The following is a 14,333-nucleotide window of genomic DNA, read 5'->3' on the forward strand; positions in this document are numbered from 1 at the left end:
AGGTGGGTGCAGGGAGACCTTAAGTATGATCCCCAATTAGAGACAACGATAATCAGCTGCCTCTAATTGGGAACCATACTCAAACCCAAACATAGAAATAAATCGACTAGAACACCCCCTAGTCACGCCCTGACCTAACACACCATAGAGAACCCTGAGGGCTCTCTATGGTCAGGGCGTGACACTCAGGTGTTTACCTTATTTGATTGGATTGACCTTTCCACGGCTCCGTCCTCCCACGGTTACTACTGCTACCTCTGCCAAGCTCTGGAGAATGTTGTTGTTTGAACATCCTTATTTGAATACACTCATTAAGTGGCTCCAAGTGTGTCTGATGAATGACTAGAATATAAAGTGTAAAAAAAATGGTCAAGCAATTGCGACAGGTTCAATATTAATGCATGGAAATTGGCTCCTACATAAAATTAATGCAAAAGCTGACATAGAAACTGACCATTTATTTTTCTTGTAGACTCCATAGATGACCACACCTTGCTATGGCTGTTGAACCATATCCGACTGGGAATCCCACAAGCTACAATCCAGATCAGACAGCATCAACACACACAGGGATATGCGTTCTGCATTACAAGCACATTCGAGAAGTAAGATATCCCACTTCTGACCTGACATTTGTGTCAGAAATTAAATGGTTATATGTTAACTATCTGACCCTTTTGCACTGTCTCTTTGCACACTCACAGAACTCTACACACTCTTGCACACTGACACTCCAACGCACACAAAACATGCACACACATTTAAATTGACACACGCACACGCACTCACATACTATCACGTTTCAGGAGAAGACCCAGATGCAGACAGTGTCGAAGTAACAAAAGTTTATTACTAGAACAGGGGGCAGGCAAAATGACAGGTCAAGGGCAGGCAGAGGTCAGTAATCCAGATCAGAGTACATACGGTACAGAACCTTGGGAGAGGTGAGTGTAGACAGGGGAAAAGCCAGGGTGCTGTAACCCTGGAAAAAGCGGCGATAAAAGTTGGCAAATCCCAGGAAACGTTGCAGTTGCACTCTGGATGTAGGCTGGGGCCAATCCACCACCGCTCTCACCTTCCCGGGATCCATCTGTACACTCCCTGCAGCGATGTTGTAGCACAGGAAGGGGATGGTGGAGCGATGGAATTCGCACTTCTCTGCTTTCACAAAATCTGGTTCTCCGGTTGGCGTTGGAGAACATGTCGGACGTGGAGGACGTGTTCTTGGGCGGAGCAGGAGATAACGAGGATGTCGTCGAGTTAGATGAAGACAAACCTGATCAACATGTCGCGGAGAACATCATTCACCAGAGCCTGGAACTCAGCAGGGGTGTTGGTAAGGCCAAATGGCATGACCAGATACTCGTAGTGACCGCTGGCCGTGTTGAAGGCAGTCTTCCACTAGTCCCCTTCCCGTATCCTCACCAGGTGGTAGGCGTTCTGTAGGTCCAGCTTGGAGAACACGGTGCCCCCCTGGAGCAGCTCGAAGGCCGAGATGAGTGGTAACGGGTAGCGGTTTTTCAATTGATGTCGTTGAGGCCCTGGTAGTCGATGCACAGGTGCAGGGTTTTGTCCTTCCTCCACAAAGAAGAACCCTGCGTCGGCGGGGGAGGCAGAAAGATGGATGAACCCTGCAGCTAGGGAGTCCTCAATGTAGGGCTCCGTAGCCTTGGTTCCAGGACCAACAGAGAGTACAGTTGTCCCCGGAGCGGACTGGTGCCAGGGAGAAGGTCGATCCCGCAGTCATAGGGTCGGTGCAGGCCTTACTGAACACCTCCGGGAGGTCCTGATACTCCGCGGAGAGGTCCGGGGAAATTCCGAGCCACCAGGAAGACGTCCCGGGGCAGGCTGCACTGACTTCAGGCAATGAGAGTGGCAGAACGGGCTCCAGCCCATGTTGGCACCAGCAGACCAATCAATAAAGGGATTGTGTCGCTGGAGCCAAGAGAATCCCAATACAACGGGAACATGAGGAGACATAATAAGCAGGAATTGGATTCTCTCGCTGTGTTTCCCTGACACACGTAGGTTGATGGGGTGGTATTGTGAGTGACCCGGACTATAGGTTGCCCGTCCACCCCTCTAATGTCCATGGGAATGGAGAGGGACTGAGTGGGAATTCATAGCTCGGTCGCCATGGTAGCGTCTATAAAGCTCTCATCGGCCCCAGAGTCGATGAGTACCCGGAGAGATTTGGGCTGGTTCCCCCACAGCAAGATGGCATGAATCAATTTTAGAATAAGGCTGTAACTTAACAAAATGTGGAAAAAGTCAAGGGGTCTGAATACTTTCCGAAGGCACTGTATACATGCCCCTGCACTCCTATGGGCATGAAGCTTCTGAGTGGCAGCGAGGACCTGCAGTGTTTAAGCAATGACACTTTAAATAATGTCACTTTAATAATGTTTACATATCTTACATTACTAATATCACATGTTTATACTGTATTTTATACCATCTACTCCACCTTGCCTATGCCGCTCGGACCATCGCTCATCCATGTACTTACAGTTGAAGTCGGAAGTTTACATACACTTAGGTTGGAGTCATTAAAACTCGTTTTTCAACCACTCCACAAATTTCTTGTTAACAAACTATCGTTTTGGCAAGTCGGTGAGGACATCTACTTTGTGAATGGCACAGGCAATTTTTTCAACAATTGTTAACAGACAGATTGTTCCACTTGTAATTCACTGTATCACAATTCCACTGGGTCAGAAGTTTACATACACTAAGTTAACTGTGCTTTTAAACAGCTTGGAAAATTCCAGAAAATGATGTCATGGCTTTAGACGCTTCTGATAGGCTACTTGACATCATTTGAGTCAATTGGAGGTGTACCTGTGGATTATTTCAAGGCCAACATCATGGGAAAATCTAAATAAATCAGCCAAGACCTCAGAAAAAATATTGTAGAACTCCATAACTCTGGTTCATCCTTGGGAGAAATTTCCAAACGCCTGAAGGTACGACGTTCATCTGTACAAACAATAGTACACAAGTATAAACACTATGGGACCACGCAGCCGTCATACCGCTCAGGAAGGAGACGCATTCTGTCTCCTAGAGATGAACGTACTTTGGTGCGAAAAGTGTGAATCAATCCCAGAATAACAGCAAAGGACCTTGTGAAGATGCTGGAGGAAATAGTTACAAAAGTATTGATATCCACAGTAAAACGAGTCCAATATCGACATAACCTGAAAGGCCGCTCAGCAGGGAAGAAGCCACTGCTCCAAAACCGGCATACAAAAGCCAGACTACGGTTTGCAACTGCACATGGGGACAAAGATTGTACTTTTTGGAGAAATGTCCTCTGGTCTGATGTAACAAAAATAGAACTGTTTGGCCATAATGATGTTATGTTTGGAGGAAAAAGGTGAGGCTTGCAATCCGAAGAACACCATCCCAACCGTGAAGCACGGGGGTGGCAACATCATGTTGTGGGGGTGCTTTGCTGCAGGAGGGACTGGTGCGCGTCACAAAATAGATGGCATCATGAGGGAGGAAAATTAAGTGGATATATTGAAGCATCATCTCAAGACATCAGTCAGGAAGTTAAAGCTTGGGCGCAAATGGGTCTTCGAAATGGACAATGACCCAAAGAATACTTCCAAAGTTGTGGCAAAATGGATTAAGGACAACAAAGTCAAGGTATTGGAGTGGCCATCTCAAAGCCCTGACCTCAATCCCATAGAAAATGTGTGGGCAGAACTGAAAAAGCATGTGTGTGCAAGGAGACCTACAAACCTGACTCAGTTACACCAGCTCTGTCAGGAGGAATGGGCCAAAATTCACCCAACTTATTGTGGGAAGCTTGTGGAAGGCTACCTGAAATGTTCGACCCAAGTTAAACAATTTAAAGGCAATGCTACCAAATACTAATTGAGTGTATGTAAACTTCTGACCCACTGGGAATGTGATGAAAGAAATAAAAGCAGATTTTCTTTTTTTTCTCTACTATTATTCTGACAATTTCACATTCATAAAATAAGGTGGTGATCCTAACTGACCTAAGACAGGGAATTTTTACTATAATTAAATCTCAGGAATTGTGAAAAACTGAGTTTAAATGTATTTGGCTAAGGTGTATGTAAACTTCCGACTTGAACTGTATATGTTCATATTCTCATTCACCCCTTTATATTTGTGTGTATTAGGTACAGTGGGGAGAACAAGTATTTGATACACTGCCGATTTTGCAGGTTTTCCTACTTACAAAGCATGTAGAGGTCTGTAATTTCTATCATGGGTACACTTCAACTATGAGAGACGGAATCTAAAACAAAAATCCAGAAAATCACATTGTATGATTTTTAAGTAATTAATTTGCATTTTATTGCATGACATAAGTATTTGATACATCAGAAAAGCAGATCTTAATATTTGGTACAGAAACCTTTGTTTGCAATTACAGAGATCATACGTTTCCTGTAGTTCTTGACCAGGTTTGCACACACTGCAGCAGGGATTTTGGCCCACTCCTCCATACAGATCTTCTCCAGATCCTTCAGGTTTCGGGGCTGTCGCTGGGCAATACGGACTTTCAGCTCCCTCCAAAGATTTTCTATTGGGTTCAGGTCTGGAGACTGGCTAGGCCACTCCAGGACCTTGAGATGCTTCTTACGGCGCCACTCCTTAGTTGCCCTGGCTGTGTGTTTCGGGTCGTTGTCATGCTGGAAGACCCAGCCACGACCCATCTTCAATGCTCTTACTGAGGGAAGGAGGTTGTTGGCCAAGATCTCGCGATACATGGCCCCATCCATCCTCCCCTCAATACGGTGCAGTCATCCTGTACCCTTTGCAGAAAAGCATCCCCAAAGAATGATGTTTCCACCTCCATGCTTCACGGTTGGGATGGTGTTCTTGGGGTTGTACTCATCCTTCTTCTTCCTCCAAACACGGCGAGTGGAGTTTAGACCAAAAAGCTCTATTTTTGTCTCATCAGACCACATGACCTTCTCCCATTCCTCCTCTGGATCATCCAGATGGTCATTGGCAAACTTCAGACGGGCCTGGACATGCGCTGGCTTGAGCAGGTGGACCTTGCGTGCGCTGCAGGATTTTAATCCATGACGGTGTAGTGTGTTACTAATGGTTTTCTTTGAGACTGTGGTCCCAGCTCTCTCCAGGTCATTGACCAGGTCCTGCCGTGTAGTTCTGGGCTGATAACTCACCTTCCTCATGATCATTGATGCCCCACGAGGTGAGATCTTGCATGGAGCCCCAGACCGAGGGTGATTGACCGTCATCTTGAACTTCTTCCATTTTCTAATAATTGCGCCAACAGTTGTTGCCTTCTCACCAAGCTGCTTGCCTATTGTCCTGTAGCCCATCCCAGCCTGTTGCATGTCTACAATTTTATCCCTGATGTCCTTATACAGCTCTCTGGTCTTGGCCATTGTGGAGAGGTTGGAGTCTGTTTGATTGAGTGTGTGGACAGGTGTCTTTTATACAGGTAACGAGTTCAAACAGGTGCAGTTAATACAGGTAATGAGTGGAGAACAGGAGGGCTTCTTAAAGAAAAACTAACAGGTCTGTGAGATCCGGAATTCTTACTGGTTGGTAGGTGATCAAATACTTATGTCATGCAATAAAATGCAAATTAATTACTTAAAAATCATACAATGTGATTTTCTGGATTTTTGTTTTAGATTCCGTCTCTCACAGTTGAAGTGTACCTATGATAAAAATTACAGACCTCTACATGCTTTGTAAGTAGGAAAACCTGCAAAATCGGCAGTGTATCAAATACTTGTTCTCCCCACTGTAGTTGTTGGGGAATTGTTAGATTACTTGTTAGATATTACTGCACTGTCGGAACTAGAAGCACAAGCATTTCTCTACACTCGCAATAACATCTGCTAACCATGTGTATGTGACCAATAAAATTTGATTTGATTTGATTTTGTGTCGCCTGCTGAATTGAATTGAAAGGCGTTTCGCCGCAGAGAATCATCTGGCTCCTGTATCTGTGAGACACTGGGCTGGTCTGCTAACTCACAGGGTCTCTTAGTGAATAGGTCTGAATACTTTCCGAAGGCACTGTATAGTATGCCGCTGTGCCCCTACGGGCATACTGTATAGTATGCTTACTTACTTTTTCATGTTCTTCTCATTTCTTCTTTTTATTTCTTGTGTGTTCTACCGTATGTAATTTTTAGTGCTACATTGATATTGATTACTGCATTGTTGGGTTTGGAGCTTGCAAGAAAGGCATTTCACTGTACTTGTGCATATGACATTAAAACTTGAAAACTTGATAATTACCTAATAAGTACTATTTTGTTTCTGTGTCATTGTTTGAAACAAGCACCACTATTTGGCAGCCGAAGTACTCACATTGTTACCACATCAATCGTAAACATCAAATTCGTAAATAGTGACCTGGTTCCAGATTTTTTTTGTTCTGTGTTGCACTGTTTGGTATGACAATGACCATAGGAGGAGTTGGCAAGAAAGCAAAGTCAGATATGGGATCAGGCTAGGTAAATAGAGACTGAAACAGGACTGTAAATTAAAGGCAATATCTGACCCGCTAAAATCCTAATTCCCCTCATTCTCCATTTCTCCTCAGCTTGCTGCGTGGTGCAGAGCTGTTGGGAATGCACAAAGTGGTGAAGCCACAGTACGGAGGCGGAACACGCAGGTTTTCCTGTGAGGAACATAACATCTATGAGAACATAGAGAGCGAGTTGTGCTTTTTCACCTCACAGGTTTATATCCGTTATGGCCCTAATCTCCAAACATATGTAAACATCTCTGATATACACTTCATTTCCAAAAGTATGTTGACACCTGCTCGTTGAACATCTCATTCCAAAATCATGGGCATTAATATGTAGTTGGTCCCCCCATTGCTGCTATAACAGCCTACACTCTTCTGGGAAGGCTTTCCACTAGATGTTGGAACATTGCTGCGGGGACTTGCTTCCATTCAGCCACAAGAGCATTAGTGAGGTCGGGCACTGATGTTGGGCGATTAGGCCTGGCTCGCAGTCGGCGTTCCAATTCATCCCTAAGGTGTTTGATAGGGTTGAGGTCAGGGTTCTGTGCAGGCCAATCAAGTTCTTCCGATCTCGACAAACCATTTCTGTATGGACCTCACTTTGTGCACGGCGCATTGTCATGCTGAAACAGGAAAGGGCCTTCCCCAAACTGTTGCCACAAAGTTGGAAGCACAGAATTGTCTAGAATGTTATTGTATGCTGTAGCGTTAAGATTTCCCTTCACTTGAACTAAGGGGCCTAACCCGAACCATGAAAAACAGCCTCAGACTATTATTCCTCCTCCACCAAACTTTACAGTTGGCACTATGCATTCGGGCAGGTAGCGTTCTCAGATTAATCCGTCGGAGCGGCAGATGGTGAAGCGTGATTCATCACTCCAGAGAACGCTTGTCCACTGCCCCAGTCCAATGGCGGCGAGCTTTACACCACTCCAGCTGACGCTTGGCATTGCACATGGTAATCTTAGGCTTGTGTGTGGCTGCTCAGCCAAGGAAACCCATTTCATGAAGCCTCCGACAAACAGTTATTGTGCTAACATTGCTTCCAGAGTCAGGTTGGAACTCGGTAGTGAGTGCTACAACCGAGGACAGATGAATTTTACGTGCTAGGCGCTTCAGCACTCGGCGGTCCGGTTCTGTGAGCTTGTCTGGCCTACCTACCACTTCATTGTTGCTCCTAGATGTTTCCATTTCACAATAACAGCACACTAACAGACCAAGGCAGCTCTAGCAGGGCAGAAATTTGACAAACTTACTTGTTGGAAAGGTGGCATCCTATGACATAGGATGCCACGTTGAAAGTCATTGAGCTCTTCAGTTAGGCCATTCTACTGTCAATGTTTGTCTATGGAGATTGCATGGCTGTGTGCTTGATTGTATACACCTGTCAGCAATGGGTGTGACTGAAATAGCCGAATCCACTAATTTGTAGGGGTGTCCACATACTTTTGCATATATAGTGTATGTCCTGTTGCTGACTTTTACCTTGTTCCCTTAATCTATATGGTTGTTCAGGTCTTACCTTGTCTTTAGGAGCGTCAGAGTATCATCAAGTACTGGCTGGATAACCTACGTGCCAAACCAGGGGCAGTCCTTCACAACATCCACTTCCTGGAGGGACAACCAATCAGTAAACTGTTATTTTTGTATTTCATCAATCCCTTTCTCTACAGCATGACAACAACATATACTGTAAGACGGCTTCATTATTGACTGATAACTATGTGGATTGATCTCAAATGTTTAAATACGTTTGGAGAGTATGGACATGAATAATGTATTCCTCTATTGCTCAGTTGGTAGAGTTTGTAACGTAAGAATAGGGAGTTAGATTCCTGGGACCACACATACGTAAAAAACGTTTTTATTTTTTATTTTTTAATATGCACCCATATGACTGTCAGTTGCAATGGATAAAATCATCTGATAAATGGCATTCACTTTTTATTATAGTTCCAGAACTGGTGGCCAGAGGAGTAATCTGTCAAGTGTTTCCTCTACACGAGCAACGGATCCTCAGTCAGCTGATGACGTCATGGGTCCAAGCTGTCTGTGAGAGACAGCCTTTGGGTGAGCAGCACCTGTTGAGACAATACAGCATTACTTATTGTTACAATTATCAATGGAAAGATACACATTTCCTCAAATGATCATTCACTAGCTGAAGCCAATAACCCATTTTGTCTGTCTTTTGTCCATGTCTGTTGGTCCATGTCTGTTGGTCCCTGTCTGTTGGTCCATATCTGTTGGTCCCTGTCTGTTGGTCCATGGCTGCTGATTCTTGTGTGTTAGATGACGTCTGTGATTACTTTGGGGTGAAAATTGGCATGTACTTTGCCTGGCTGGGCTTCTACACCAACTCCATGCTGTACCCTGCAGTCGTTGGCTTCCTGATGTGGATCCTGGCAGAGGCTGACCAGGTAGGTGATCCAGCATCACATGCCTCAATGGAGACCACACACTGGCCAATAAACCGGTCAATATACAGTAACTAATGTATCATACACAATGTGGTTCAGCCTACTACCTAATCTGCCAGTGACATAGGAGTTGGCAAGATAGCACAAACAGATCGTGGATTAGGCTAAATGTAGCTAACATACACAATGGGATTTCACAGTTATACAATAAAAATCACAGTTATACAATAAAAATGACTCACCTATTGCGGGAATATGCGTAGGTGTTTCTTTTCACAATCACTGCATAAAACAGCATGTAACAAAACATGGACGTGTTGGCCTATACTTCAAAACTGTATCGCCCGCCACAGTTCTTACTATCCCTGTGATATGGCAGGTAGCCTAGCAGTTGAATTCCCCAAGCCAACAAGGTGAAAAATCTGTCGACGTACCCTTGAGCAAGGCACATGACCCTAATTGCTCATCTAATTCGCTCTGGATAAGAGCGTCTGCGAAATGACTTCAATGTAAAATGATACAGTCCATTGTTCTTTTGAGTTACTGTCCCTATGATTTGTATGTATCTCATGTGGCTCACCCACTCCCCAACAGACCAGCCAGGATATCTGCTGTGTAGTGTTTGCCCTTTTCAACGTGGTGTGGGCGACGCTTTTCCTGGAGAGATGGAAGCGGAGAGAGGCCGAGCTGGCATACATGTGGGGAACACTGGACACCCCTGCCGAGCCCCTTGAGGAGCCCCGTCGCCAGTTTCGGGTGAGTGTCCTATTATAGCATCCTATTCATTTCAGAGTTAGGCTGAGATTAATCTCTCGCGGACAGATCTATGTAAACATAACTGGTACCGTAGAATATGTCGGTAAGGAATGGGATGCGTGGGGTAACGAGCAGCAGTCACTGGTTATTTGGACATATCACGATTTCAAAGGTGTTAGAACCGTTCGAATTTTGGAAGGGGATGGAACATTCGGGATGTAACGTGCAAAGAGAGAGGGTGGAGCTCCTTGTTCTGGTTCCGCTCCTTGTTCTAGCATCTCTTCATCTCTTCTCTTAAAATGTTTGGACCCAGAACTTGATCGAGCAGCGGACCAATTACGCAATACTTTAGTTCTGGAGATTAGTCCGAGATTCAATCTGAGGCGCGTTGTAGAGCCATTGACATTTAAAGGTACTTTCCAATTGAGCCGACATCTGCTGTGGGAACATTGCATTTAAAAGACGTATTGTCGATAGCGCTCTACAACACACCTTAGATTGAATCCCAGCCTTAGATTACTACCAGTGCTGTTTGGTTCCTTCAGGACTATGGCCAGAGTACAAATTCCATCACCAGCCTCAAGTAGCTTTTCCCGGGTTGTTCCAGGGCCAGAGTTCACGGGTCTACAGTGATAAGTAATATGAGCTCTAGGCTTGGAGAGTGTTGTGTGAATTCCAAGGGTTGGGGCAGGGAGACATGCCTCCTGAGATTTCTAAACGGGCAGTTGTTACTGTTGCTATCAGGCCCGGCTAGCTCAGTCGGTAGAGCATGAGACTCTTAATCTCAGGGTCGTGGGTTCGAGCCCCACGTTGGGCGTAAATGTTTTAGCTGGCGTTCCTGATCTTCTCAACTACCATTGTGTCTTTGTGGTTTCTAAACAGGCCGTTGTCACTGTTGCATTCAGGCCTGGCTAGCTCATGCGGTAGAGCGTGGGACGCTTCATCTCAGGGTTGTTGGTTTTAGCCCCACGTTGTGCGGTAATGTGTTAGCCGCTTCTCAACTACTGTCTTATCTTTGGGGGACACATGCCTCCTGTGGTTTATAAAGGGGGAGCTAGCGCAGTCAGTAAAGCATGAGACTCTTAATCTCAGCATCATGGGTTCGAGCCCCACGTTGGGAGCAAGCATATTAGTTGGTGCTCGACTAAGCCTGTATCTCTGTGTGCAGGGTGTGAAGCGGTGCAGTCCGATAACAGGCTGTGAGGAGTTATACTACCCACCTTGGAAGAGGACAATGTTCAGGTGGATGGTCAGCCTCCCCATCTGTCTTCTCTGTCTCTGCTTTGTCTTCTTGGCCATGCTCGTCTGCCTGGAGATGCAGGTAAGAGACAGCTAAGTCAACAGGAAATAGCCTCATCAGACATGTTCCCAAAGTCATGATCATCAAACATGGTCTGGTATTGCAAGAAGGTTCAGGGCGGCAGCTTAATTCAAATGAATAATATGTATTGTTGACTCGTTTAGAGGGGAGCTCCTTTCGTCAAAGCACTTGGTAGTATTAATGTCAGGTACAATTAGTGCATTTTTTTATATATAGATTTTTTTCTTTTAACGAGGAAAGTCAGTTAAGAACAAATTCTTATTTACAATGACAGCCTAGGAACAGTGGGTTAACTGCCTTGTTCAGGGACAGAACTAACAGATATTTACCTTGTCAGCTCAGGAATTCAATCTAGCAACCTTTCAGTTACTGGCCCAACACTCTAACCACTATGCTACCTGCCTCCCCATTTAAATACACTATCCCATTTAAATCACATGCAAACCAATTCACTTTTGAGGAGTAGGCACTTTTAAGATAAAAGAGAATGGCTACAGTGTTAATTAACCTGTCTTTCTGTAATTAAATATACCTATGTTGTGGTTTATCTCCTTTTTTTTATAGGAGTTTGTGATGGAAATTAAGGAGTTACCCAGTATCACAAGATTCATTCCTAAAATGTTGCTGGCCATCGTTGTGACTGTATGTGATGAGGTGTATAGGAAGATCGCCCATTGGCTCAATTATATGGGTAAGCTGTGCAGCTGAGATTCATTAATATCAGCACCAGGTGAGGAATGATTGGAACAGTGAGCACCCATCTCAGAATAGAAGTACGGGTCTAGGATCAGGTCCCTCCCTGCCCATGTAATCTTATTCATTATAATATGCAAGGCAAAACTGATCCTAGATCAGCACTCTTAGTCTGAGATGCTTTAAGAATACTGGCTTTGATCTCTTCAGAGGGGCATACTACGATGCAAGCTAGATCTACTCAGGGTTTTCAAAAGATAGCCAGCTTCAGTTAGCTTTTCATCCGTATTACGACTGTGGACAATGGTGTAGTGGAGGCTATACGCAGGTATACGCCGTATACCCACTTTTTTTTCAGTCGGCATTGCATATACTAATTTCTTAATCCCCACTGATGGGTATCAAATTAGTGATGTGGAGGTACACGGCGTATAAATTAATAAGGCTGATGGAAAGATCTGAATGTTTCGCTTAGAATTTTGATAAATAGTATTTTTTCACATTTTAAGTGCAGCAATGTGCACATGGTGGTACTGTAGGCCTACACGCGAATGTTCCAAAATGCAATTTGTAGGAAAACACCGTTCTAAAATGCTCAAGCGGTTTCATGAACAGAGATGGAAATATCTGTTTGAATTTTAGAAAGGGGGAGATCTAAAGATGCAACAACTATCATGGTTTGCTAATACTGTGTGACTAGGATAATGCCTTTGGCTGCTAGACAATGAAAGAAAGTTGATTTGAAAACCAATAGAACAGGAGAGCGCATATGAGGAAGTGTTTAAAAAAAAATCCCTCAACATTCCTATGATCGGTTTTTGGCTTGGCTACTTTGAAACAAGGTAAGACATGCCTCACAATATGAAGTGAAATGTCCATGTTTCAAACAATTAAGGAACAGGAAAAATATATTGGAGCTAATGATAGGCCTAACTGTCTTCGGGTAGATGGAAAGACTTTCCCAAAAATCTTCTCAGTTAAATGTTAACTAGCTATAAAGTAGCCTATGCTTAGCTGGCAGAATAATATCTTGATTATTTGCATCAATCCAGTGGCCAATTGTTTTGCAAACTCCATCTCATGTGCGCTACTGAAACACCGCTAACCAAACAACAGTGCTAGGTGCCTGCACACTTGAATAAAAGGGTAACAAACAAAAAAATATCTCTGATTTTTCCCAGACCTCAAAAGTGGTCACCTGATGTGGTTTAATTAAGCATTGTTGTGGACTTAGAACATGCAATTGGTTGTTTTTCTATAAATAAAAGTGTGACTTTGAGAGCGAAAACCGGAAGAAGAAAAATACAAATCTGAAACCTGTGAATTTCTGACTCAGTTGACTGTCACGACTTCCGCCGAAGTCGGTCCCTCTCCATGTTCGGGCGGCGTTCGGCGGTCGACGTCACCAGCCTTCTAGCCATCGCCAATCCATTTTGCGTTTTCCATTTGTTTTGTCCTTGTCTTACACACCTGGTTTCATTTCCCCAATTACGTGTTCATTATTTAACCCTCTGTTCCCCCATGTTTGTTTGTGAGTGATTGTTTGTTTGTAATATCAATCAATCAATCACATTTGTTTATAAAGCTCCTTCTTACATCAGCTGACGTCGTCTCAAAGTGCTGTACAGAAACGCAGCCTAAAACCCCAAACAGAAAGCGATGCAGGTGTAGAAGCACGAAGAAGAATTCTAAACTAAGGGACCAGCTAAGCTCGTCATCAATGACACTGTTTATTTTCTAAAGCATTACTTGTCCTAACCTGGGTATCTTCAACCTTGAGGTAGTCAGGGGGAAAAACTCCTGGTCCCTCCCGTTGACCCCGGGGTCAGAACCCCGCCCCTGTCTCCCCGGGGTCAGAACCCCGCCCCCGTCGCCCCCGGGGTCAGAACCCCGCCCCCGTCTCCCCGGGGTCAGAACCCCGCCCCGGTAATACGTACGTTATTGTGGGCTCGCATATTTGCGTTGTATTTGTGAATATTTGAGTAAATTACATTTATTACTCACATCTGCTGTCCTGCGCCTGACTACTCTACACCAGCTACACACAGGCAATATTACATTGACAGCCTCATTTATCTATTTCAATAGTAGGCCTACTATTAGCCTACTTGCTCAGAACAGCTTGGGTTGGCCTGACTGTGAAACACCAATATGGGATTTATCATTTTAGATCATTCAGAGTACGTCACGGTTTCTCACAGAATTTTTCACACGGTGCGCCTTTTCTTCCCCGGCCGGGCCGTTTGGATTTTGTTTAGCAAAATTAGAGTATACCCACTTCTCCAGGCACCGCTACGCCACTGACGGTGGATATTGCTCGTCCACCTGCCACCAACTTTAGCAGACTTGTAACTGTGCGTGCATGTCGCATGTGACTTGTTGAATGCCGAACTCTTCATTGAGACAATGCTGAAACATCCATGGGCGATTCAGTGCCACATTTTCATTTGTGGCGAAGTCAAAATGAAAGAAAAGTTATCTTGCAGATTTAGCAGGCTATGGTGTGAAATAGGCTTTTAGAAGTTCCGTCTTTATTTTATTACTTATTGTTAATGCCGTCTTTGTTGTGCTTATTAATGTGTGCTTTTTTCCCATTCCTATCGATAAAATAATTTTTATTAAGTATTTTAACATG

General features: G+C 44.3%; 1 protein-coding gene and 1 non-coding gene across 3 annotated transcripts in view; both read left to right on the forward strand.

Annotated features, from left to right (window-relative positions):
- LOC139550853 (anoctamin-8-like) overlaps nt 1–14,333 on the forward strand; it is a 41,092-nt gene that overhangs the window by 9,840 nt on the left and 16,919 nt on the right. For both annotated transcript variants that reach the window (XM_071362068.1, XM_071362066.1), the window contains exons 3-10: nt 473–605; nt 6,578–6,716; nt 8,042–8,138; nt 8,462–8,578; nt 8,801–8,928; nt 9,523–9,684; nt 10,853–11,005; nt 11,570–11,696. In XM_071362068.1, the coding sequence (XP_071218169.1) occupies nt 473–605; nt 6,578–6,716; nt 8,042–8,138; nt 8,462–8,578; nt 8,801–8,928; nt 9,523–9,684; nt 10,853–11,005; nt 11,570–11,696 (1,056 nt within the window). The remainder of the gene's footprint in view (nt 1–472; nt 606–6,577; nt 6,717–8,041; nt 8,139–8,461; nt 8,579–8,800; nt 8,929–9,522; nt 9,685–10,852; nt 11,006–11,569; nt 11,697–14,333) is intronic.
- On the forward strand, nt 10,429–10,501 carry trnak-cuu (transfer RNA lysine (anticodon CUU)). The gene has a single exon. It is a non-coding gene; the product is annotated as a tRNA-Lys (tRNA).

The sequence above is a fragment of the Salvelinus alpinus genome, chromosome 23 (assembly GCF_045679555.1).
Source record: "Salvelinus alpinus chromosome 23, SLU_Salpinus.1, whole genome shotgun sequence".
In the NCBI taxonomy this organism is placed as follows: Eukaryota; Metazoa; Chordata; class Actinopteri; order Salmoniformes; family Salmonidae; genus Salvelinus; species Salvelinus alpinus.